General features: G+C 37.3%; 1 protein-coding gene across 6 annotated transcripts; it reads right to left on the reverse strand.

Moving 5' to 3' along the window:
• LOC104587893 (SAWADEE protein) lies at positions 1-27,195 on the reverse strand. Of its 6 annotated transcripts, none has more exons than XR_016080415.1 (8): positions 26,433-27,195; positions 24,446-24,724; positions 24,212-24,260; positions 23,820-24,138; positions 4,212-4,284; positions 3,350-3,428; positions 2,290-2,378; positions 1-472 (listed from the first exon to the last, which is right to left on the reverse strand). XR_016080415.1 is itself a non-coding variant. In XM_088894737.1 (7 exons), the coding sequence occupies exons 1-7, from the start codon at positions 26,784-26,786 to the stop codon at positions 2,458-2,460; spliced, it is 1,170 nt and encodes a 389-aa protein (XP_088750863.1). In that variant the 5' UTR covers positions 26,787-27,194; the 3' UTR covers positions 1,162-2,457. The 6 variants fall into 6 exon arrangements, 4 of the variants coding, with proteins under 4 accessions (XP_010243960.1, XP_088750863.1, XP_010243966.1 ...); XR_016080416.1 differs by having other exon boundaries at positions 2,290-2,386; XM_088894737.1 differs by lacking the exon at positions 1-472 and having other exon boundaries at positions 1,162-2,474; positions 26,433-27,194.
• Positions 27,196-27,946: the final 751 nt, after the last annotated feature.

Raw genomic sequence — 27,946 nt, forward strand, 5'->3', positions numbered from 1 at the left:
AGGCAATAAAGAACCTATAATTCCCAAGGTGTTTTCAATATAAACTTAAGAAAGTTGAGAGAGGCAAATAAGAGTTGAGATTTTAGAAGCAAACGAAAAAACTAAGTGAAAAGGGCAAATGGCCTCATGAAGTTATATAAGGGTGGCTTGGGGTTTTAGAAATGTTTACAGAATGTTCCATGAAGTTGACAGACAGAATGCCATTGATGAAGGCAATGCTGGAATCCATAGGTTCAGGTTGTTACTGTTGCAAAACTGCAAAACAGAGTGCTGGTGGCTAAGAAAACTTAAAATTCTCTCTCTCTCTCTCTCATTACATATGTTGGCGTGCCACATTTTCTTTTTTGGATGCCCCTTGTTGAATCAACTCAATGCAATCATATGACCCCTTAAATTTTCATGAATCTAGAAATGCCATCCCATTACAAATTTATTTTTCACATTTGGCTGTCAGTGAATACAATATTGAGTCCTACAAAATAAAGAAACATTTTGGTGACTGGGTCATGGGTCGAATAGTTGAATAGTTGAATAATCGAATTAAATTAATGTTGGATTCATAAAATTAAAAATGTGGAGAAAATAAAAGATAAAAGAAATTACAAATAAGCTTACAACAATAAATATTGAAGGGCATGATACATATCAACACATGCAAATGAGGTGAATCTAACTTCTAAAATTGATACAATATGTTCATAATATTTTAAACCTTAGGCTGTGTTTGGAAACGATGCAAATGGAGTATAAATCCTAGTCAAGAGTAAATTTGCACTCTGGTTCACTTTCGCCATTGTTTGACAACATCACATTTATGCATTGACAAATGAAAGAAAACACATTTTTCAATGCATATTTGCATTGATAATAAGATGTAAAAGTGCATCGATAAAAAAAAAAAAAATTTGCATTCAACTGGGCTTTTGATAAAAAAAAGCATATGCTTTATTAAAATTTGTGTTTGCATCCATTACGGCTAAAAGTATATTTGGCTAGAAAGTAAATTTGTCAATGCAACATTAACATAATTTTACAATTTATATGGACCATTTTACTATATATTTGCATTATTTCCAAATGCAACCTTATAATCAAATCAATATTTTTTAATAATCATGAAAAAAGACAAACATTTTAACCGTCCATCCTAGCTTTGGTGGGTCTACTATCCTGTCTAGTCCGAATCCAAATAACATAGGATGATGAATAAGATCTCTTTTGGTGTTTTACTTTTTGGGTAATGGATGCATTAGTTACACATAGTAGGCACACCAATATTTAGTTGGTATACTGTATCTAAGGATATTATCGATTATTAGAATTTAAATTATGAGTTTGACTATGATGTCAGAAAGACATGATACTAAAAAATTTTTTTACCAATCATTTAGGTGAATTTTTCATCAAAATTCACGGGGGTTTAAGCATTTCCAGTATCATATAAAAGGTTCTTTTACCATTTGGTTAGGGGAGTTTTCTCATCACATATTTATATTTGTGTGTGAATGGTGATTTTATCTTGGGAGAGGTTAAACCTATTAGGGTAGAACCTATCACCTTACAAATCATGATCATTCGTATCAACATATCAGAACAAAACTTTGACAATCTCGTTCTCTATGCGTGACTTTGTTTCTCGTCCAGTTACCAAAATTTCAGTCCGTTTTGGTTACAAGATCTCAGACGGATTACTCCTGGACGGCCTAGACAGAATCCAGGTCCACATCCGAATTGTATTGAACTATTGGATCCACTATGTGGTTCACTTCAGACCGCCCATGCACCGTCTCAATTTTGGTCAGGCCATTTGAGCAGGATTTATCTAACGATCACCTCATATCCAATGGAGGGCAACCATACCTACCTGTTTTGTTTGGGACCCACCATCTACGTCATAAATTTAAAATTGGCTTTAATTTAACACATTTAGATTTAATTTATAATTAACAACCCATTTTGTCTAAAAAAAATTGGGACACACATCAATGTAACCTATTGAAAGCCCTTTGCGTTGGGAATTTTATGAGTTGGAAAGCAAAATCAAATTTGATTTGCTAATAAAAGCAATGGGGTGAGATTTTAATCTGAATTAAATTACTTTGTCCGTTTTTACGAGTAAGATGCTAGCCACCCGATTATTTACCACCCTGTACTTGAAAGCATGGGGCAAATAAGGTTGCATTTAGTACAATTGTCATTTTAGGCTCAAAACATTTACAGAATTCGATGGCATTTCATGTCAAAACGCCAAGCCAAAAAAAAACTTGTTTGATTGGTACTTATGCTTACCAGGTGTCGAACAAGTATTGTGTGTTGGCATTGAGTTCGGATCTGCTATTGACAGAGCGCGCCTCACACCGACTTCACAGCCCGTGCATCTGAAAGACTGAAACATCAACTAAGACCCAGGTCGGTGAACCGTTTCTTCACATAGGTGGCTGCCCCCAGTAGCATTCCCTAGTTTATATTTATTTCTAGTAGAAACATATTTGTTATTAATTCAAAACAATATCAAACAAACAGAAAATTGACAAGTAGAAATACCCACAGTACCAATCGTGACCTCAAGTAACACATCTACTGAATTGGTACTACTGTCGTTGCATCACCCCCTTGCGAATCCAATGAAACACAAACCCGCCAGTGTGAAAATAAAATCAAAACATCATGCAAGGTGGACACCATCTGGACATAAACCCAAATTTTCTAACCTTTGGCCAAAAACAAAAGAGGGTTTCTGTTAATAGGTTGAAACCTTGAACAAACGCAAGCATTGCTAGGATGGCATCATGGTAAACATGAGCAAGGTCTCAAACTCCATCTCCTACTCATATCTGGGTGAATCCTGATAAAACACCTTGGAGTTGATGCATCTAAAGGTGCAATGCAGGCTGGGTTAGGTTCGGTTAAGGGCAACCTTAGTCGAACCCAAGGTGTTGAACTTCCTATCATAACCCTAATCTAACCTAACCCAGAGATATCATTAGTTTGGTTTCAGACTGGCCCAGTATATTCACTTCTTTTTGCTTTTAAAAGATGTTCTCACAGACTAACCAAATTAAAGGTGCTTTAAAGAGCACTAAAGTTGCAACCAAAATCATAGCCTTATAACTTCAAACTATTGCTGTGTATACAATGCATACTTGTATGTACACCGCAAGTCTATCACAAGCATCCTGAATGGGGTATTGGCCTCGATGCAATCTTTGCCTAACTTTAGCATTTTATCCTTTGGTTAACAAAACTGTAAGTTATGATTGCAAGATCTTCCTTTCTTCCAATTCTAGAGTTTTGTGAAGTCCACGTAGATGATTTGTAAACACCATAAAATTATCCCTTAACTGCATACCTATTTTGTATTCTTTGGTACCATATGGTACAACCTTTATATTGCTGGCAATGTTTCCAGTAGTATTCCATGATTTGTTCTGCATAAAATTACCCAATACGTAATAAACAAATAAAATGAAGGATTAATAGTACTTATCAAAAGATAATACCATACCTCACCAACATTGTAGAAAAATAACAAGTTCAAGAAAGCAAAACATCATCAATGTAAACATAAAAGTATACTCAGACTGTACCCTATGGAGTTGAACCACCAGAATACCCCCCAAACCAAGGTGAAGGTGGGATTTGATCCCAAATCTTCACCACAACCAGCTTACACACATTACCCACAAGCTAGCTAGTACCATCAAACTTGCTAGATGATTGATCACAGAGCAAAACATTTTATGGCCAGAGCATGCATCTTTTTCAGGGTATAAGCTAGTGGCTCTGGTGGCAAAACTAGTAGCAGATTGGGTTTGGGTGCTTCCAGATTTTGATCAAGTCAGTAGATCAGTTAGGGGGAGAACTTCTGGAATGTGATTGAAATTCAGCCTTTGTAATCTGTTTCAGTTTTTGTTTCAGTCTTTGCTTTTTAGATCAGAGTTGTTTTGTTTTGTAAAACTAGGTGCCATCTTGTCACCTATCGGATTGTATCTATCTTTTTCTGTTTAATTAATTTTCTTTTTACTTTTCAAAAAAAAAAATCAGCAACAGTGTTGTGGATGCTAAGAAACATATTTTGGTGGACAAAGAGCTTTTCCATCCATAACACTATAGAGGAAATCTAGGATAATGTGGCACCATGACTGTACTACAACCTTGTAATAGCTAAAGAATATTGCAACATATATTTGTCACAATGCTTGAAAACTAACCTCGGTTTTTGGCATTGAGGCCCCAAATGTTGATCTTGAATTTCCATGCCTGCCTTCAGTAACAATCCATGGCCTGCAAAGGGAGAAAAAAAATTGTTTGTTTAAAAATAGTCACACATAATGACATTAAGAAAAAGACTGAAAAAAAAATTGGCAAATAAAATTAGTTTCCCTTGCTTACAGTTCATTCCCCCATATAGAAGATGAGTGTCAAAGGGCAATGAAGTCATGATTCATGAATGCAGGATTGAAAGTCACTGAACAATGGAGGGGGGTTATTTCTTTGTGAACTTTTTTCTATCTTGCAATATTCTCTACAGCTTACAATCCTCTGTCATGCCTTATCTTTCTTCTATGTTTTCTTTTTTCTTTTTTCAGATCCAGTTATGTCAACTGGATTCTATTTTATAGAGATCCAATGAAGAACTTAAAATCTATTAATATTTGGCATTTATCCTCAAAATTGCCAAAGTAAAAGTGCACCCTTTCCAGTTTGGGAGAAGCCATAGAGAATATATAGGACAACAACTTTGTTTATATACATAGAATCAAAACCAGATATTGTGTTCTCCTTTCTTTTATCTTCATCCAAATCTTCTGGTTTCACTGAAAAAGTTGCTTTCATTGTACATGGCCAAACCATTCACCAAATTGTTGTTGCACTTGTAGTAGCACACGCTATTGCAACCAACCATTGTTATTGACTAACTAAACTTTCTTGGTCCCATTAACTAGTTATAAAAAGTAAAAGAAGACTATTACCTAATGTTGTTCCTAGCTATTTGGGGCCTTGGGAGGAGTGGACCATTGGCATTTTTTTGCACAAAGTGGCCACTCTCAGACTCAAATCCATGTTCACACACTTGACAGCAGGAGAGTTCACCATCAGACCAATTAATGCCTCCAAACTGGTGGTAAAAAGTACAAACCCTTTTTTAAACACATACAGACACACAAACCCCTGATTGGGAGCTTTTTATTGTGAACAGAACTCAGAGCAAAGAAGAACAGATTCAGGGGTGTCTTGAATAGTCAACCCCCACCCCAAAGAGCCCCTTTTATATTAAAAGATATGTACAGTTACAAGAATGCCCTTATAGGGCTGAAAGATAAAAAAAGAACAAATAAAACAATAAGTGTTGTACAACAGAGACTATATTGATAATATACATCAAGATATATCTCCACACTCCCCCTCAAAATGATGCATAGACATCAGCATCAGTTTGCCCTTAGTCATGGCCTTGGTGAAGAAGTCAGCAATCTGCATGTCAAAGGCTACATGAGGAAGGGATATAGAGCCAGCAATGAAAAGATCTCTAATAAAGTGATAGTCCACCTCGATATGTTTAGTCCTCTCATAGAACACAAGACTAGATGCAATCTTGATAGCACTTGTGTTGTCTACATATATAGGGGTAAGAGTAAGAAGTTGAGTACCAAGATCCATGAAGAGAGACTTTAACCAAATTATCTCACTACAAGCAGAAGACATGGCTCTATACTCAGCTTCAGTAGAAGACTTAGAGACAATTTGTTGTTTCTTACACTTCCAGGAGATGAGAGAATCACCCATGAAGACGGACCACCTAGTAGTGGATCAACAAATGTCAAGACAACCAGCCCAGTCTGCATCAGCATAAACTCTCAATTGTATGGGTGATGAGGAGGAGAAAAACAGTCCTTGAGAAATTGTGTCTCTAACATAACAGATGATGCGACGAACTGCAGTCATATGAGGTTGACGAGGGGTAGAAACAAACTAACTGATAACCTAAACAACATGTGAAGTATCAAGCCAAGTCATAGTGAGATAGATCAGAGATCCAACAAGATGACGATACAAAGTAGCATCAAGAAGAACTAGGCCTTCAGATTTAGACAATTTGACGTTCAACTTCAGAGGGGTATCAACGTGTTCCCATCAATAATTCCAGTTAATTTGGTGTAGAGAACACTGATGTGGGCCCCACAGCTATGGTCCCACTGTGTTCGTAGGGTAGAATGTGTTCTAGTCATCCTAGGGTTAGCTGGTGGTCAGTCGGTTATTTCAGTTGTTATTTATTTCAGTTTTATTTTGTTCTATTTGTTATGTAAATACTAAGGGCAGATCTGTCCTTTCCATGTAATGAGCATAACCTATAAATACTAAATAGAAGTGGCGGCGGCAGAACATTTTTTTCAGATTCTGTCCCTCCTTTCAACCCTTTGTGTTCTACAGTTCTCTCTTCTCTTCCTCTTCTCTTCCTCTTCTCTTCTCTACATTTTCCTTCTCTTTCGAACCTGAAATCTATTAGGGTTCAAGGCTGATAGCAGTCTTGAACGTCTACATTTGGCAAGATCAGAGGCATATTTCTACTGACAAATGAAATACCCCCAACTGCTATGATAGACTTCCAAACCCAAGAAATAAGTAAGAGGGCCCAAGTCCTTCATGTGAAAGGAGTAATGAAGTAAGGATTTCAACTCACAAATGTCGTCATGATCATCCCCAGTTAAAAGCATGTCATCAACATACAACAGTAGAATAATAATATCCAAGGGCCTTGTCCTAACAAAGAGAGAATAATCAGAGGAACTTTGGCTATACCCAGTCGTAATAACAACATCTAGAAAACGCTCAAACCAAACCCAAGGTGCTTGCTTCGGACCATACAGGGATTTCTTTAGGCGACAGACACGTGAAGAATCACTACAATATCTAAGAGGCTTCATGTAGACTGTCTCCTTCAGTTGACCATGAAGAAAAGCATTCTTCACGTCCAATTGGTAAATAGCCTAGGAATGGACAGCAAACAAGGCTAGAAGAACGCGAACTGTGGTGATCTTAGCAATTGGGGCAAATGTTTCTTCATAATTAATCCCATATTCTTGATTGTATCCTTGGGCAACTAACCGGGCCTTATATCAATCAAGGGAACCATCTGATTTTAGTTTGATCGTGTAGACCCAACGACTCCCAATAATGGAGCATCTGGAGAAGCAGCCACAAGATCTCAAGTATCATTCTCATGGAGGGCTTGAATCTCGACATCCATGGCTTCTTTCCAATGATGACTCCTAATGGCTTGCTAATAAGAACGAGGAATATCTGATGAAAAAAGTACAATAGAAAAAGAGCTATGGCTTGAAAGAAAACTATAATGGTCAGGAGGCCAAGAAATACGAGTAGAGCGACGAAGTGGAATATGAGAACTACCATGTGAAACAAGAGGATCTCGGGGCAAAATGTCACTTACAGAAGGTGTAGGAGGAGGATGCTTTGGACCAGGTGGAAGAGGGGGTAGTAGGCACAGGATTTGAGACGTGGCTGCTTACGAGTGAAGACGAGAAAATCTTTCTCAACAGAGGATGTATGAGTGTTATCTGAATCAAAGTCTTGCAAAATAGAGATAGAAGGAGCAAACAATCTAGCAATTCCAGAAAAGAAGGAAATATGTTCAAGAAACACAACATTCAATGAAATCCGAATACGATGAATAGCAAGGTCATAACACAAGAATCCTTTGTGGTCAGGACTATATCCCACAAAGGCACACACAACAAACTGAGTAATTAATTTGGAATGTTCATGAACAGGAAGATGTAAAAAACAAAGACAATCAAAAACATGAAAGTTGGAGAAGTCTGGGGAACAACCAAAAAGTTTTTAAAAGGGAGAAGTGTTGCCAAGAACAAAAGAAGGAAGATAGTTGATCAAATACACAGCTATACTGACTGCTTCTACCCAAAACAAAGTCAAAGCATGAAATTCCTATAGTAATGTCTACACAACACAAAGGATATGTCCATTCTTACGTTCAACTACACCATTTTGTTGAGGAGTGTCTGGAAAACTGCGCTGAGATTGGATTCCATAACTCCCAAGTAGGCCAAAAAGGCTCCATCTCTATATTCTCCCCCTGAATCTGAATGGAGGATGCTCACATTACACTTGAAGCGAGCTCACACCATAGTATGGAATAATTTAAATGTCACAAAGACCTATGATTTGTGCCATAGAAAATAAATCCAAGTGTATCCAGTACAGTCATCTATAAACAATACAAAGTATTTGTATCCCAATCGTGAAGTAATAGAAGCAGACCAAACATCATTATGTATAATCTCCAAAGGTGTAGTGGCATGCTCAGAAGTGTGAAGAAAAGGTAAAATATGACTTTTACTCAAGCAACAGACCATGGTTTTTAAAATCGACTCGGTGACCAAACCGGTAAGGGGTTCGGTTACCGGGTCAAACGGTCCGCTGTTCTGATAAAAAAAAATAAAAAAATTGAAGAACGGTCAAAACCGTTCGAACGGTTTGAATGGCTAACCGGTCGGTTCAGCAGTTTGCTGACCAAAATCAATGGTTTTGGGAAAAAAGCTGTTTTGAGGAAAAACGGAACCAGTTAGGTCCGGTTTTGAAAACCGATTCCCGGTTTTTCTGATCCGACCATCCGGTCCGGTCCGGTTTTGAAAACCATTCAACAGACAGTACAAGAAACATCAAAAGTATGAACATGAGGAATTTTATTCTTAATTAAACTAGAATCAAACAAAAACTTCAATTTTTGAGAATATGGATGACCTAATCGTTTGTGCTATAAATCCCAAACATTATTTCTATGACTCAACAAAGAACTAGACATAGAGGAACTAAGATAAGCTAAGGATGCTGTCGGTTGGGATTTTTTGAACTCCAGCACAAATAGACGACCCAACCTATGCCCCTTCCCTTTCACCTTCCTAGTGTACTGGTCCTGTATCAAGCAACCATCATGAGAAAAGGTGAGAACATTTCCTTCATCAACAAGTCGGCTAGCAGAAATCAGATTAGTAGTAAGGTTGGGCACTAAGAGGGTTTTTGAAAGAGGGAAGGACATAATTGGTGACAGTTTAAGGGATAAGTCATTACTACCAATAATGTCCAACTTTTCACCATTGGCAATAACAATGTGTTTATGGTGAGTTTCAATAAATTGATTTGGTTGATTGAGATAGGCTCTTGTCATATGATTGGTGGTACCTAAATTTATAATCCAAGCATGTGAAGGAGAAGAATAATATCCAGAGAACTTGCCAGACAAGTCAATAGCAAAAAAGCATAGGAAATGGCAGAGGATACCAATTGCCAAATCTTTTCCTCATCCATAGGTCCAATAGAATCACTTTTCACGAAAGAATCGCCCTTAGTGGACACAATGTCAATTGTCTGTCCATCTGTTACCTAATAAGCCCGAGGTTGTCTTTTTCTAAGAACCCTTAGTTGGTCAGACTGGACAATTTGGAATGATGTGACCATGTTGCTTGCAATAGGTGCATACATTCTTCTTCTTACATTGAGAGGCAATATGTCCAAAACCCTTACACTCATAACACTGGTTTTGGAGAAGTCCTTGGAGATTGACTTCTTACCTCCATGAGCTACAAAGGTTGTTTCAGCCCCAATTTCAGTCATATTTCCAGCAAATCCAACTGTAGTGAGAAGCCTAGCCGCTTCTCTCAGTAACTCCCACAAAACATAATCCAAATCTAGAAGTGTTCCTCTACTAAGAATATTGGACCCGATTATCTCATATTCAGGTCTAAGCCTCATCATAAACTGATTCACTTTCCTCTTCTCAAAGTGTTTCTGGAGATATCTCACACATTTTGCTATGTCCAAGGGGCCAATATGGACAAGTTCATATTCGGTCCATAAATCAAAAAGCCTGCATAGTATTCTTGTATCCTTCTATCTCCTTAACAGTAACCAAATATCTCTGATTCTATTTGATAATGTCTAGACATATTAGACTATTGATAAACTTTCTTCAAATATAAATACATTTCATAGGCTGTTTTCATTCTCCTCATAGGTACAACAATATGAGAATCAATTGAGCTAAGAATCCGGGAAACAATCTTGTTGCTATCTAGTTTCCACTATTGCAAGGCTTTGGCCTCGGTCTCAATTGGTCTAGTGATAGTCCCATTTAGGTGTCCTTCCAAACCTTTTCCTTCAACATAAAAATCAAAGTAAAACTTTCACATTCCATAGTTCTGTCCATTCAATTTCATAGGAATAATATTCACTGTCTAAAGCCATTACAACAGAAAACAATAAATCACACACACAAAAAGCCAAAAACAGGTTCGGCAATAGTCCAAACAACAGTCCAAAAAAAGGGGTTGACAGTCCAAAAAAGGTAAGTTTCAGGACTGTCAAACCAAAGAAGGGACCAAAAAACCCTTCAGAAAGAGGATGAAAAGGAGATCCAAGAGAATGGAAGAAGAGGGGTCTAGAGCAACACTAGATCTAGAGTTAAAGGCTGATTGGATTAGCCGAAAGAGAGAAAAGTGGGAACCAACCTATCAAGTGTCTTTTTCAAAAAAATGAGGGTTTTTGTGCTGATCAAAACAGCGTCCAAGAAGATCCAAATCAGAATCTGAACAGTACCAATGGAAGCCTTGAAAAGCACTCTTCAATCTTGTACAGAAACCAGAACTCCGAAGCCGATACAGATGACCCGCTCTGATACCAAGTGAACGGAACTGAGATCAAAGAAGAGCAGATTTAGGGGTGTCTTGAATAGTCGACCCCCACCCCTATGAAGATATACCTTGATATACATTATTGGAATAGTCCTTGTTGTACAGTATCGTACTCTTATTATTTTATTTGTTCTTTTTATCTTTCAGCCTTGTAAGGGAATTCTTGTAACTGTACAACTCTTTTATCTCATTAATATAAAAGAGACTCTTTGGGGTGGGGGTCGAATATTCTTGACACCCTTAATTCTATTTTCTCTTTGCTCTCAATTCGGTTCACATGGTATCAGAGTAGGTTGCCCTTTGATCTTCTTTCTCTTTGATCCACCTTGTTTTCTTGATCCATTGAGAGCTTGCAATTTAGCCGATTGGTCATGGACTGTTTTGATCTTTCCAAGAACCATTTTTCTGCAAGAAAGAGAGATTTCATTGGATCTCTCTCGTTTGACATCCGTTTGCAGCAAGATTTAAAAAAGGAGTCGTCGCCTAGCCCTTCTCAACATTCTCTAAAAGTTTCACAGAGTTCCGTAAAGTTTTGAGAGAGATCTACACTTCTCTTCTAGGCAGTTGCGCCCAGACTTTCCTTTTCTGGACTGTGTTCAGTTTTCTTCTTCTATTGGATCTTGCACAATCTCTAGTGAAAGTAAGGGGCTTCTTTCTCAGTTTTTGACTCTCTTGGATTAGATTATAGCTTACATCACTCGTTTTGATCAGTTTTTTACTTCAATCTAGTTCCTTTAAACTTCAGTCGAACCCTATTTTGTGTTATTTTATTGCTGTAATGCCTTCAAACTGAGGGGATATCATTCCTGTGAAGATGAATGGACAAAACTATGGGATGTGGAAGTTCCATTTTGACTTTTATGTTGAAGGGAAAGGTTTAGAAGCATATCTGAAAGGAATGGTCACTAAACCAATTGAGTCCAAGGCCAAGGCTTTACAACAATGGAAGTTGGATAACAGTAAGCTTATTTCTTGGATTCTGAGTTCTATTGATTATCATATATCTGTACCTATGAGGAGAATGAAAACATATGAGATGTACCTGTATCTGGAAAAAGTTTATCAATAGTCCAACGTATCTAAATATGAGATTGTTCAGGTTTTCTTGAACATAAATATTTTCTTACAGCCAAAGAGATAGGAGGATACAGAAATATTATTCAGGTTTTCTTGATTTATGGGCTGAATATGAGATTGTTCACATTGAACCCTTGGATCTAGCAGAGTGTGTGAAATATCTCCAAAAGCACTTTGAGAAGAAAAAGGTGACTTAGTTCTTGATGAGACTTAAACCTGAATATGAGATAATCAGGTCCAATATACTGAGTAGGGGAACACTTCCAGATATGGATTCTGTTTTAGGGGAACTTCTGAGGGAAGAAACTAGACTTCTCACTGCAGCTAGGTTTGATGGGAAGATGACTAAAGTTAGGGCTGAAATAGCCTTTGTTGCTCATGGAGGTAAGAAGCCAACCTCCAAGGATTTCTCCAAAACTTAGTGCTATGAGTGCAAGGGTTTTGGACACATTGCATCTCACTGTAAGAAGAAGAATGTGTGCACCTATTGCAAGCAACATGGTCACATCATTCCAGATTGTCTAGTCCGACCAACAAAGGGTTCTCAGAAAAAGACTCAGCCCCAGGCCTATTAGGTAACAGAAGGACAAGCAACTAACATTGTATCCACCAAGGGTGATTCTTCAAGGAAAGGTGATTCAACAGGTGTAATGGATGAAGAAAAGGTTCGGCAATTGGTATCTTCTGCTATTTCCTTTGCTTTCTCTACTATTTTCTTGTCTGGTAAGTTCTCTGCATATTGTTCTTCTCCTTCACATGCTTGGATTATAGATTCAGGTGTCATCAATCATATGACAAGAGCCTACCTCAATCACCCAAATCCTTCCACTAAAACTCACCATAAACATATTATTACTGCTAATGGTGAACAGTTAGACATCATTGGTAGCAATGATTTGTCCCTTAAACTGTCACCAACTAGATCCTTCCCTCTCTCCAAAACCCTCTTAGTACCCAACCTTACACAAATCTGACTTTTGTTGGCCAACTTGTTGATGAAGAAAATGTTTTCACCGTTTCTCATGATGGTTGCATGATACAGGACCACTACACTAGGAAGTTGAAAGGGAAGGGGCATAGGCTAGGCCGTCTGTTTGCACTGGAGTTCAAGAAATCTCAATTAAGAGCATCATTAGCTTTACTTGGTTCTTCTTTGTCTGATTCTCTGTTAAGTTATAGAAATAATATTTGGGATTTATGGCATAAACGGTTTGGTCATCCATATTCCCAAAAATTAAAGTTTTTCTTTGACTCTGGTTTGATTAAGAATAAAATTCCTCCCGTTCATACTTTTGATGTTTCTCGCACTACATGCTATTTGAGTAAAAGTCATGTTTTACCATTCCTTTGTACATCTAAACATGCCACTAAACCTTTTGAGATAATACATAGTGATGTTTGGTCTGCTTCTATTACTTCACAATTGGGATACAGACATTTTATATTGTTTATAGATGATTGAACTAGATATACTTGGATTTATTTTCTACGGCACAAATCAGAAGTCTTTGGCACATATAAATTATTTCATACTATGGTGCAAAGTTGATTCAAGTGCAATGTGACTATCCTCTGCTCAGATTCAAGGGGAGAATATACAGATGGAGACTTTCAGGCCTACTTGAAGAGTTATGGAATTCAGTCTCAGCACAGCTACCCAAACACTCCACAATCAGAAAACGGAAGAACGGACATATTCTCAATGTTGTGCGGACATTGCTACAAGAATCTCATGCTCCAACTTCGTTTTGGGTAGAAGCAACTAGTACAGTCGTGTATTTGATCAATTTTCTTCCCTCCTCTATTCTAGGCAATACTTCTCCCTTTCAAAAACTTTTTAGTCATCCCCCAGATTTCTCTAGTCTTCATGTTTTTGGTTGTCTTTGTTTTGTACATCTTCTTATTTGTGAACGATCTAAACTAACTGCTTAGTCTGCTATGTGTGCCTTTGTAGGATATAGTCTTGACCACAAAGGATTTTTGTGTTATGATCCTGCTATTCATCATATTCAAATTTCTCGGAGTGTTGTGTTTCTTAAACATATCTCTTTCCTTGTTGGGATTGCTAAATTGTTTGCTCCTTCCATCTCTGTTTTGTAGGACTTTGATTCAGACAAGACTACTACTTCCTCCACACAGAGAGATTTTCTCATCTTCACCCGCAAGTGGCTATGTGTCCCGGTCCAAAGCACCCCTCCCCGGTAGCCCCTATAAGTGATACTTTGACCCAAGATCCTCCTATTTCAAATAGTAGTTCGGTTATTCCACTTTGTCATTCTTCTCGTATTTCTCGACCCCCTGACCGTTATTGTTTTCCTTCAAACCATAGTTCCTTTTCTGTTGTACTTTCTTCCACAGATATCCCTAGATGTTATCAGCAAGCCATTAGAGTTCTCAGTGGAAAGAAGCTATGGATGCTGAAATTCAAGCCCTTCATGAGAATGATACTTGGGATCTTGTGCCAGCTCCTCCAAATGCTTCTATTGTTAAAAGTCGTTGGGTCTATACGATCAAAATGAAGTCAGATGGTTCCCTTGATCGATATAAGGTCCGGTTAGTTTCCTAAGGATACAGTTAGGAATATGGGATTGATTATGAAGAAATATTTGCCCCGGTTGCTAAGATCACCATAGTTCGGACTCTTATGGCCATATCTGTTGTTCATTCCTGGATTGTTTACCAACTAGATGTGAAAGAATGTTTTTCTTCATGGTGAACTGAAGGAGACTGTCTACATGAAACCTCTGCCTGGATATTGCAGTGATCCTTCATGTGTCTATCGCCTAAAGAAGTTTCTATATGGTCTGAAGCAAGCACCTAGGGCTTGTTTTGAGCGCTTCTGGAATGTTGTTGTTGCAGCCGGGTATAATTAGAATTCCTCTAACTACTTTCTCTTTGTTAAGAGAAGACCCCAATGTATCACTATCCTCTTATTGTATGTTGATGACATACTTCTAACTAGGGATGATCATGATGGGATTTGTGAGCTGAAGTCCTTACTTCATAACTCATTTTACATGAAGGACCTAGGTCCTCTTACTTCTTGGGTTTGGAGGTCGTCGGTCAATTTGTCTCTACCCCGTGGCAACCTCATATGATTGTTATTCGCCACATCATCCGTTATGTTCGAGACACAACCTCTCAAGGGATTGTTTTTCTCTTCCTCACCATCCATACAGTTGAGGGTTTGTATTGAGTGTACCAATACTTTGAACCTTGTTTCAAGGGCAGCTATATGAACAACAAGAGAAGCTTATGAAAAGCTAGAAACTGAATGTAGACCATGTAACTCATTTTAATCAAGTTATCCAAAACTGGGAAATTTGGGCAAGGATAAATAGCAAGTAGGATGCCAAAGAGCCAGAAGGGGGGAGATTAAAACAAGAACCATATTCTCTGACTCAATTGTAATATTTGAATTAGAACCCCTGAAATTCACAATTCTAAACATGAATCTTATTGTAAATTTTAGGATTTTGACAAATATATTTTCAGTTTTGCAATTCAATTGTAAAAGCTTTATAAATCCTTATAGAAAAAGCAAAGTTTTCCAATATCAATCATTGATGTAAGGTAGTGATGTTATCCCTTAATTTCTAGACCAATGCCTAGAGCAAATAAGTGGTGCTGCAATGGTCGTATCAGTAAGTTATTTCCTTTATTTTCTATTAATGTCTTTCCTCTCTCTTTTGACTTCTCTTTGAATTCTACAAAGTTCAGTTATATTGAGTCTTTATCCACTTAGGTTGAACCCTAGAAGGATTGATTTGAGAAGCATCTTGCAATCCTATTTTCAGACCTTCAACCAATGAATGTACACATGGTTTAAATGTCCCTAATTTCCCTAATATTTCCATGACATATTTCCATTTCCATGTGTTGCAACACAAAATTTTACCGGATTCAACATATTCCATGATGAACACTACCAACATCATGTGGAGTACAAGAAAGTTTCCACGACAAATTTCCATTTCAACTTGTAACGACATGAAACTTTACTGGAATCAACATATTCCCCAGTGAACACTACCAACACTATGTGGATACAAGACAAGAGATAGTATTATAACATAAGTTGGTGACAATATGTGGAGTAACAGTGTTATTGCATGTCTAACTTACATGATTACCACTTTGAACTAGCTCAATATTCATTCCAAACATGAAGTTAAATCTTAATTTTTGTTTCTGTAATAGATTACTAGCGGGGAAGCTCCTATGAATTTAAAAATGCCATTTGGAGATACAATTTTTTATGCCTATTTGGAGAGATACCATGGTTTTTAAAAAACGACTTGGAAACGGAACCGTTCTGGCCACTGGTTTCTGGGCCGTCGGTTCCACCGTCCGGTTTGAACGAATTTTGACAAAAAAAAAATTAAAAAGACGAACAAAAACCATTGAACGGGTCGACAGTACGACCGCCCAGGCCAACGGGTCATTGACTAATTCAATGGGTTTTGGCCAGGGACCGGGTTTAGGGTAAAACGGAACCGGAACCAAACATTAATTAGTATAGGCTATCTCGAACCAAACCCGACCCGTTGACAACATTAAATATTGGGCTCAAGAGGAGAGACTAATTTGTTAGTAAATTATTTCTAAATAAATAAATAATTTAGTAAAATAAATAAATAAATGTTTATTGAAATCTATCTCTTAATGTCACATCTCTTTTATTCTACCGATTATTTTTATTAAAATGAATAATTTATTTAATTTTATTAAATAAATAAATGTTTAGATAATAATAAAACAAATAAAAGTTGAGATAGAGAATAGGAGAGAGAGAGAGAGAGTTGACAATGAAGAGGAATGGCATTTTATTTATAAGATGTCATAACCGTAAATAATTGTATGTGGCACTACTGTAATTTTCGAATGCCATTAGTCAATTATATAAGGAGATTTGTCTTATATGTGGCATTGCTATAATTTTTGAATATTATAGAGGCAATTATATAGCGAGGTTTGTCTTATATGTGGCATTCTTGTAATTTTTAAGACAAAAAGAAGTGGGAGAAAAAAAGAGAATAAAGAAAAGAAGGGAGAGAGAGACACATCAATAATTTAGAAAACAAAAACAAATAAGTGTCAACCTCACAATGTTGTCGTACACCCTCCCAACGCTTTAATTATATGGATAGATTTGGTTGATCTATTATAACCATTTACATTTCCTATGAGTTTAAATTTTGCTTAACTCATTGTATCATGAAGCTCTAAATCTTAAGGTTTACAAAGCAACTTCAAAACATATTATTTTGTCTATAACCTTAGTTTCTTAACTTTGTTTAATTGGAACAAGATAGTAATTTAAAAAGGTATACATATGCTTCTTTTATCATTTCATAAAATATCATTCTCTATTTTGCATATTTTATAATGTTTCCACCAAGTCTATAATTTTTATAATATTTTTTTGATAATTAAATTGATTGTATATTAAAGATCCAAAAGAGTAAACAATACAAGCATCCCACAAAGAGGCATGAGATGCTACCTCTCACTCATACATCAGCATACAAAAATCACAACTGAGCCCAATACAAGATGTCCCTGTTTACCCCTTGTTTAGTCGTTCTCCCAACCCATCTGCTATAGCATTAGTCGTTCTCCTAACCCAAAGTTTTTATTAAGATAAAATAAAATGAATTTTATTAAATCAAAAACACAATTACAAGAAAAGTGATAAGCAATCACCCGAGAGGAAGCAAAATCTAAAGAAACAAAGCAAATAAATCCCAATCCCCCAAAAAGAAAACCACCCCAAACAAAGAAGCCAAAACCCAGACTCTACAAACCAATATCGACACCCTCCAGAAACCCATCCCCACTGCCCTCCCACTCAAAAACTCTACTTACCAGCTTTTTGAGAACAATCTTCTAGTCGTCTTTTCTCTTATCTTCTGTGTTTTCTGACGAGTTTGATAGGCCCAATACAATATAAGCCTCCTTTTATTCGTGCAAAGACTTTTGAAACTGGAACTTGCTGCTGACTTTTTCTGTTCTTTTGAGCTCTGAATCTTCTAACTATATTAAGTTTTTAACAGCCTCTTCCAGACTTCCATCTGGCTTTTGACCCCTATCCGAAACCAACATCCTCTCAGATAAATCTTCATGCTTCTTGAAAGCATCCCCACCATCTCTTTCCATCCCGCCATCTCCAACAATCACTTCTTTTTCAGAATTGTCGGAATTGCCATCACGCACTGGAACGACACTACTCTCTTTTACCCTGTTTTTCGCCTATACCAATCTGAATGCTTCCTTGGCAAATTCCTACCCTCCTAAGAAAAAAAGCCCAGTATTTTGCTGACTTCCACTTCCTTGTCTATCACTTTCTCTAAATCACAATTCTCTACCTCATGAACCTCATCCACCAAAAATTCCTCTTCATCAGCCTAACCTAAATTTACTTCTCTACTTCCTTCTAAAGAGAAAGTTCTATACTTCTTTCTTTTGTATATTCTAACCACATCTCCAATCTTATCTCCATCCTCCTCCCTTCCCTTTTCTTCAATCCCTAATTCTTGCTCCCCCTTTTCTTCTCAATTAAGTCATTTTCCACTTCTCCTGCTCCCTTCCCCACTAATTCTTCCACAGCTCTCATTTCCTTTACTCGTATAGACCCAATCATTTCATCTCCTTGATTGATTTCCCCATCATCTTCTACTCTATTTTCATCCCTCTTCAGTAAAACCTCAATCGTCTTTTTGCCATTCTCTTTTTCAATGTCTTTTTCTCTCCCCAGTCATCCTTTTCAACTCTTTCCTGAACTCCTCCCTCAACATCAGTTACGTCCAATATGTCTTTGTCATCTCCCCTTCCTCTTGATGCATATGATTGTCTTCACAGTCCACCTGAATCCACCTGAATCTCCCCCTTCTCTTCCACTCTTCTTTTTCCATCCCCATCATCCTCCTATACCAACATTGCAACCTTATTTTTAGGGAAGAACACTGCTGTTCTCCAAACAAATCCTTCGGCATCACAATCAACCTCTTCTGTCATCACTTTTTCTATCACCTCTTTAAACTGCTCACCCTCCAACGTACTCTTGGGCCAAACCTCCACCGTATCTGGGCCCACTCTTCAACTCCAAGCTAAGTTTACCCCTTCTGGTCTCACTATTAAATTTCTGCTTTAAGTCCACCTGTTTCCAGCCCAGCTCATCACACTTTTTTAAGTCCGCACTCCCCATAAGATTACGTGTTAATCCACTAAAACCCAGCCCAGCCCGCTGTCGTTGTTTATCTTTCTATCGAAATACCTGTTTGTCTTTCCTCTTCTCCCTTTTCATTCTCCCTCTTCTCAAAATCAGCATTACAGTAGGCCTTTTTTGAAAAAGCACCAGAGTAAGTCTCGAGCTTGAAGTGCATAGCATCTCTTCGTTCTCTCCCTTCCCCCTCAAAGCTTCCAGTCTATTTGTGCCACATGTACTCCACCAAACCCTACCTGCCTCATCTTCAACCTCTCGCCTTCCATACTACAGGGACGCTTCAACTTCTGATGCCACCCAGAGTTTCCACCATCTCCCTTCGGTGAATAAGTCGATGGTGCAGGGAATCCTCTTAGGTTTAGTGCCTGCAACTGTAATCTTCACTGCGTGAAGGTCAGAAGTGCAAACATCTTCCATTACTCCACCACATGCACCTACTAGCTTATCGAAGACTTGATCCATCAACAAATTAAAAGGCAAACCAAAAATCTTCAAGATAACACTCCCTCCAGGTATTGAAATTTCATTGCAAGAAGGTGTCCAGTTCGTCACTGTCACCAAACCTTCTGAAGTTTCAACAGTCATGAGCTTTGCCTTCGAATTTCCAATATTCAGAACTGCTTTACTGTCATTGAAACAGTCGAATCCACATTTGGAATTCTAATCATACATTTTTAATAATGCTCTTCCAATCTCTAACCTTCTTTGCTGTCACCATCATCATTTTTCTCCAATCATCCTTAACTCCTCCCATGGCCAACTTTGGGACGCCATCTGCTCCTTCAATCGTCACCTCCCGAATCCCCTTACGTTCCTCTGACTCCTGAAACTTCTTCTCTACCCCCAAACCTTCTAACTTTTCCTCTTTCATCCAGCACCTTTCCTCGTTTTCCTACATCACCTCAGCAACTGCAAATCATCCCTGTCTATTTCTTCCTACTGGCAAACAGATAGTTTGTCTCCTGCCATATTCCATCTTTTCATCTATCCTCATAAAAACATCCTTTGTTATTGACTTTTTTTCTCAAACGTTGCCCCCTCGACAAATCCTTTAACCCAACCTGCAACAGCCTCGTACATGAAAACCGTGGCCCTCCCTCTTCGAACATCAAAACTTCTCCCTCCTTAGACTCCTCAACCAGAAAACCGCAAATCTTTTCCTCCAAATAATCTTTTAGTGGGGCTGATGTATTGGGTCTGGTGGATTTTCGAGATTTTGGAAAAGATTCCACCCCTTGCTAAACTGCTATAAAATGATTCGACAGCAAACTTGCCTGACTTCTCCAAGGCTCACATTCTCCTGTCCTCCCTTCCCCAAAGTATTTTCAGGTTCATGTTCCTAGTTAGCCATTTAAACATCTTCATCTCATCCCTATAACACCAAATTATCGACTCTGGATCTTTCGGCCAACCGGTCACCAATTTTGAATCCCCTTCAATCTCCAAATTTATCAAGCCCAGTTCGCTTGCAATCTGTACCCCTTTCATAACAGCAAGCACTTCTGCCCTAATAGAGTCCCCCATTCCCACAGGACCGGAGAATAAAGCCATAATGTTTCCTTCCTTGTTTCTCAACACCCCTCCTATGCCCAAGGGGCCTGGGTTGCCTTGGCTACTCCCATCACAATTAAGTTTCACGAAGTATTCAGGTGGAGGTTTCATAGAACTTTTTCTTTTGCTTTTTGTAATTTTTACAATATTTCCATACAATATTTCTGACATGTTTCTTATATTTGGGTGACTGACATTTTAAGACATAAATATACACAACTTGGCACCCATAAAACCACATAAGATACATCCTATGGTTTTTCTTTATTCCAATAGCGTTTCTTTGAAATTGCATGATCAACCTAAAATTGGATACATGCTAAAATTCAGAGGATGAAAATTTAGCTAGGCTATAAAGGCCTTAATGAGCATGGCATGAAGGACATGAAATTGTTTGTCTCAAAAGCCTATGTCCATGGAGAGAAGGGAATATCAATCCACTACCAGGAAATGGAGATGAGACAACTTTCAGACATAGCTGGACCTTGCTCACACTCTTCAAAACTCCAATGTAAATTCTAATACATATAATTGCTTATATAAACCTCTGATAACAACTTAAAATTGCATGTGAGCTCCTTGTAATCCCAAATTACACTATACCCTTAGATATATTACGTAAACACCCTTGTATCCTCCAAAAGCAGCAAAATTGTATCTTCATTCAATTATATACTTTTCTCCACTAGTTACTTTGTTTCTTATTACTTCATTGTTTATCATTTTCCTATTTAAAATTCATAAATGTTGAAGGAAGTCTTTATCCACTGTCCTATAGCAGCTTCCATCTGGTCCCGCTTCCTCAAGTCAGCTGGTGTTTTGTGGGTGACTGTCCGGGAGTTGTTGTTAGCTTGTTCAGTTTCTGGAATAAGTCCTAGAGGCAAGAATATATGGAAGAATACTAGTGCAGTTGTAATAAGATCAATTGAGCTGAAAAAAAATAGTGTTTACTAACAAGTGTAGGCAGGTTTATGAGCTTATTAGGTTTTTCATCAGGCAAGCTGGGATCCTGGATCTCAGTCTTAAAGGGGTTCTCCCAACAGAATGTATTTGTATTCTTTAACTCTAAAAGTGTGTGGAATGTAAAGTGTGGTTTCTGCTTCTTTGGGAGTGGGAGCTGAGTCTTAGCTCCATTGCTTCAAGAAAATTGTTGTAATGTCCCTGCTTGTTGATTAAAAAGTTTAGTCCTTGCATGTTACAGATCTAAACTTCTAGCCCTTCATTGTGCAAATCCATAAAAGTCTCTCCTTCCCCATCTTACATCAGTTAACTGATCTACTGTGTACATCAGAGTTGAAACAGAATACAGCATTGCACCCATTTACAGTAAATGTTTGATGACAACACATCACTTCAAGTTACCACTTATCATGCTAGGCAACACAACAAAGAAGAAAGTACAGAGTCTTCAAATGAATTCTTCATTTACTAAACAACGATTTTCCAATCAAATATTGGTCTATATGTGCACACAAATAGAAGTGACCATTACTTGGTGTAATGGTAAAATCTTAGCATGTCAAGTGTGAGAACGTGGGTTCAAGTCTGATAGCAGCTAGTTTGTGTGATAAAATGCCAAACGCTAGGACCAGATCCAGTCCACCCCTCCCAAAACCCCAGATAGCTGGGACCAACATTGGGTACTGGCCTTTCTTTTTATGTGTAGACAAATAGAGTTAGATATTAGGAGATGGGACATAGTAGGACGCTACAGGAGGCATTTGAATTTAGGGAAGTAGTGAAGTAATGTGAACATCAGTTCAACCTAAATTAGGCTCGTAACTAAAATATAAAAAAAGTAGAGAATATAAATCTACCTGTCTAACATATAATATAATATAATACAATATAATATAATATAATATATATATATATTAAAGAAAAGCCCTCAGATGAGAGTGCTTCTCTCTTTCAAACACGCAGCTTGCTACTCACTAAGAAAAGGGGTAAATAAACTTTAATTCAAAAACATTAATACATATATATATATATATATATGTGTGTGTGTGTGTGTGTAGAGTAGGGTGGGTCCCACTTAGAGGTGTAAATCGGGCCGTGCAGCCCATGGCCCGGCACGATGAGTTGTGTCGTGCCGCACGTGGCCTGTAGCATGACCCATATATATATAATTTTATTTCCAATTTTATTATGCATTGCATTTTATTATTACATATGTAAACAATTGTATACATCAAAGTTCATATAAAATAAAATTTTAAAACTTTTTTTAAATTTTGTCTATTTTGTTAATTTACTTTAAATTTTTATTATCTTTTCAATTTAAAAAAAAAAATACCTCTCATGGCTTAGTCTAGTCCACGGCCCAGCACAGCCCAATTTACACCTCTAGTCCCACTCTAGTTCTCAAATCATGTTATTCACGCTAGTTAGATCACATCCTTTAAACAAAAAATAAATCATACATTTAGTTTCTTAACTCAAATAAAATTCCAGCATAAATGTTTTCAGGTTGTCACATTGGAATGGTGGGTCCTAGACATAATTGGTTACTCAATTAGAAATCAAATCTAATATTTCAAGTCCTAAATCAAATAGAAAAAAAAGAGCCTGAATGTTTCAAGATTGATCTCTAATATTTTGGGGCTCAAATAAATAAAATACAAGCATTTAAGTTTCTCTTTATTGAGTGGTCATTCACTGATAAACAAAATAAAGAAAAATGTAAGACTTGGATTATAACTACTTACATTCAAATCATAACTAAAACATTATGAAAACAAAATTCAAACAACTCTAAGACTTTAACATTAAACTCCTATGATGATCAAAACCAACAATAAACAAATAATCTTTCTAATTTTTTGTTTGACATGAAAGAGATCCTGAACAAACTAATCATATTAAAAAGCCAATTTTAATACTCAAAGAAGGTACCCAGATTGAGTAGGTTTCACTCTATAATGAAATGCCTTTCTTAAAGCAACAAAAGCAAGGCGAATGGAATTTACATTAAAAAAGAAAAAAGGGTGAGCAAGAGTAGGTTGAAAAACTGCTAAAATCTCTTCTTGACAAGAAATTCGATGATTGTCACACATGATGATCCCAAATCAACAATAAGTATGAAATGAATTATGAAAGTACAAAACAAGGAATGGATAGAAATCTAGAAATGGTAGACAAAAAGAAATGATGAAAAGGATAACGAAAGAGAAGTTTCTCTTACTAAATGATCTAAATTTGTAATTCAATAGAAAAAATGCTAAAGATAGAATAGACACCTTCCTCTTGAAGACATGACCATTTGAGCAGGATCACAAAGAAAATCATATATCTTTCCAAGCTTCTCTTGGTTATCCACAATAATGATCCCCCTTGTGTACAACTCTGATGACAAGCTTGGGAAAATGAATGCTTGAGCCAAGATAGAAGTTTGTCTATATATGAAATCCACAACAGTTGATGATAGTAAATCCTTTTCCAAATTTTCAATCAATATGGAATAATAACCATTAGTTTTTGCAATATCATTTGTAAGGGAACTTTTTCCACCCAAGTCCATATCTTCTATGATCCTTTCCTGGTAATTGCTGATCCTCCCTGCCTTAACAAAAAGCTAGAAATTACCACATGTACTAGAATTTCAATAATGGTATTTAGAGAAGAAAGAAACCTTTAAATGTCTGTGTTTCACAACCAGATAACTTGGAATTCCCAGCCTCCTGCAAAGCATACAAGCATCAAATATCATTACTACAACCATAGGATACTCAACACAAAGCAGCCTTATTCCAGAACCACCTGGACTGCAGAATATGTGATTTTATTCTGCATTTTTCTCACAAATGACAATAGTGAAGTAGCTATATGCCTATATCTTTCTTTCTACATATTGTGATCAACTTACCTGAGAATAATTATATGGTGGTTTACCACCAGATCTGCTTGACTTGCTTTTAATAGTTGAGAAATGAACTTCACTATGTGCACCCTCTTCAAGTTTCTCTTTTGAAATCTTCACAAAAGAGTCCAGTGTTGGATGCAATGTATCTCCATTTGGAATTAGACAGATATCTTCAATACCAATCGATTTCTTTTGCCCAGAATTTGGACCGTGTAGCCAAAGAACCACAAATGTGCACAAGCACTCCTCTTCCCCTTTGGAGTAATTATGTGCTTTGGATATCTGTGACAACAAACTCTTAGAACAGCTTCAAGTAAAGAAACAAAAATGACAATAGCTTGAGAAAGTATTACATGTAAGCATATGAAATGTAAAAGAATCTGTACTGGGAAATTCAGTTTTAGGTAATAAATTATTGCATCACTGGATCTGACTTTCAAGTAGAAAAGGACCAAAACATGACTTTCATATAGAAAATTATTGCACCTGTACTCAGGTAATATAGGCTCAGCATTGTAACTTACATGGCTTGCAATATGGTTTGTTTTGTTCATAATCCGCTACAGTTCTTTTGAATAATAGAAATCACACTTTTCATCTTATGAGCCAAGGAGAAGCATCTGGTCTAAGTACTAAACTTATAAGTACTCAAGAACCAATTATGTACTCAAGTGCAGCTTTAGGCATTTCCACTAAGTTTGATTTCCAAGATTTAAAATCAAAGTTAAAGGGGTATTGATGGGAGAGTCAAAAACTGAAATGTATCGAGTTGGACTGCATTAGCTAAATAAGCATGGATTGAGAAACATGGAATATCTCACAGTTAGCATCACATGCGCACATAAAACTGTTACGCATACCTATTTACAATGGAAAAAATAAGTGAAAAAAAAAACTATTTTTCCACACAAAACTTTCAATTCTTTGGGGAGGGAGGGAGAGAGAGAGAGAGAGAGAGCTCGTAATACATACTTTACTTTATGTAAGACAGCATGTAAACCAACCATTCACCCCCTACCAAACAACAAACAAAAGAAAAAGACAGAAAAAGAGTAAATGTAAAGTCTCCAACTAGCGTCTAAACTCCTATTCTCTAACTACTTGTAACAAAAAGTTAACACCCTATTACATAGAATGTCTCATTCCCTAAAAAGTTATGAAATTATAAATAAATAGATATATAGCTAAATAAATAAATAGTTGGATACAAGTCTTGGTTAATGAAGTTCATATGTAGGGTCAGCCATTGCCCATTGGTAGTGATCTTACTACATACAGGAGAGCTTTTGGACTTATTATGCCCCTAATGAGTTCAAAGATGGCTTAGATGAACGGCCGGGTTTAAGCGAAGTACTTAATTTGTAATCTCTGTTTTTTCGTGGCCATTAGCATTTGCCTTATTTCTCTGTAACTAAAAGAAATGTCCGGATCCAAGACATGTCTGGATTCATAGACGTTCTCCCTCTGTAGTAAAAAGAAAAAAAAAACGGAGAGACAATTTAATGTTTGTCATTTTGATCATCACACCACCATTGACAATGAAATAACATATGGAATATGGATTGTGTTTCATACTTTCCTGGCGAAGTAGAGGTAAGATTAATGAATCGTTTCTCACAGAATTGGAGTCGCCAAGACATAGTACGGATTATGAGGAGCATTAGGACTATTGATGATAATGCATGCCGCCTTATAAAACATGAAAAGAGATGCAATATGTCTAAAGAAAAAATAATAAAACAAGCACAAATGCATTTACACTCAGACCAAATAAGTAGAACCAGAGCCCTCATGATCATGAAGACATGAATGTTATAAAAACTACAAAAAACTCTAAAACTTAAGCAAAGAAAAGGTAAAGATTCATTCTAGCAGGAGGAATTCAATAAGAAAATGCAATCAAAAGTGAAATCCAAGATATCCAATCCATGTAAGAGAAACATCAATTTCGTGTTTCCTTGGGAGCTGGGAGGGAGAGTAGTCTTCACACCTTTTCCTCGATAACGGCATCGTAGAAGCGCATCTCATTGTCACCATAAGGATGTGAAGCGCAAACACACATCTCTTCGATCACTTTAGTGCATTCATGATCCTGCAACTGAAGCGAAGTTGGTCGAAACCTACCCTTGAAGCTTTCAACTTCTTCGAGACTCTTGAAGTCCCACGCGTTGAACCAGTCGTCAAACTCCTCGGGAAAATCGAGATACTTGACGACGAGGGTGTTGTTATAGAGTACGAGTCGAACACCGTACCAGGCGTCATCCGACGCCTTGAAATCTAACAATGGAAACGGAACGTCAGCCTGAGTGTTGCCGGATTTTGGCTTCGACTTCTTTGGTGCCATTACTTAGACCGAAAGAAACTCCAATCAAGAAGTAGTTTTCACTTTTTCTGCCTTTTAAAAAGTATGCAATATGCAATTGCAGTAGTTGTTGCATAGAGCCACCATAGATTGTTGAATGCTTTTTTGCCGCCACAAAGTACATTGATAATAGATTTTTGGCGTTTAAAGCGACATTGATTGACGGTTGGGAATTGGGATATATGCAGTGGGGCGCAGATGTGATCTCCCATTGCTGACGCTAACACTCGAAACCGTCGGAGTAGGAGTAGCCCTGCGCTAAACAAACCATCAATCACGGCGACGTAGGATTTGGCTACAGTAATGCATCGAAGGCCATTTTTATTATTTCATCACCATTCCATTCTAGCCTCACGCTACAACGAACGGCAGTAGCTGGTTTTTACGATACTCCTCGACGCTAAATACTGAAATATACCTTTTTAATATTGACATCAATTTTGAGTGTATCCAAAAACTGGATGCAAATTTTGTTCTCATTTAGAATGAAGGCAATAGCATGTCTTGAGTTGAGATCTATTTTAAGACATGTAAATTAAGTTAAATGAAATCTGACCAGACAATAGCAAAAAAATTGAACTACAATATAATGCACTAAACTGACATTTGCACGTGGTATCTATCCTTTCACCTCGCCCTCACGCCTTCACCGACTCATGGCATTCACTGTTCTCGTTTTTCGTTTTTTTCCCAAGTCCCAAGGCATGAGCTATTTGATAATGATTTATTTTCATATAAATGGCTTTCTTAATTTTTGTCAGCTAAGCTAAGAATCAGGATACGTCAAAAAAAAGAATGAAGATATGTCCAAACTCCAAACACAAAACCTAAGAAGAGTTGCTTTCAGAATTCAGCCTGTGTGTGTGTGTGTGAAGTAGGAGTGATAATGGGCCAGGCCTCGGTCGGGCTTAACCCACTATAACTCTGGGCCTCTGAACCAGTAATATAGGCCCAGACCTGTTAGACCTTTACCCTTTGGCTTTTCTTTGTGTGTGAAACACACACACAAGCGCGCTTCTAAAAGAGGTGAAATCGACTTGTGTCCATAGCCATCGGGCTCATTGGATGTATCATGGAAACCCACCTTAACGTCAATACATCAAGGGTTGGGAATTGGGATTCACGGCTTTAGCCCCAGGGTG

Source organism: Nelumbo nucifera, chromosome 1 (genome assembly GCF_055504915.1).
Source record: "Nelumbo nucifera cultivar China Antique chromosome 1, China Antique-T2T, whole genome shotgun sequence".
Taxonomy (NCBI): domain Eukaryota; kingdom Viridiplantae; phylum Streptophyta; class Magnoliopsida; order Proteales; family Nelumbonaceae; genus Nelumbo; species Nelumbo nucifera.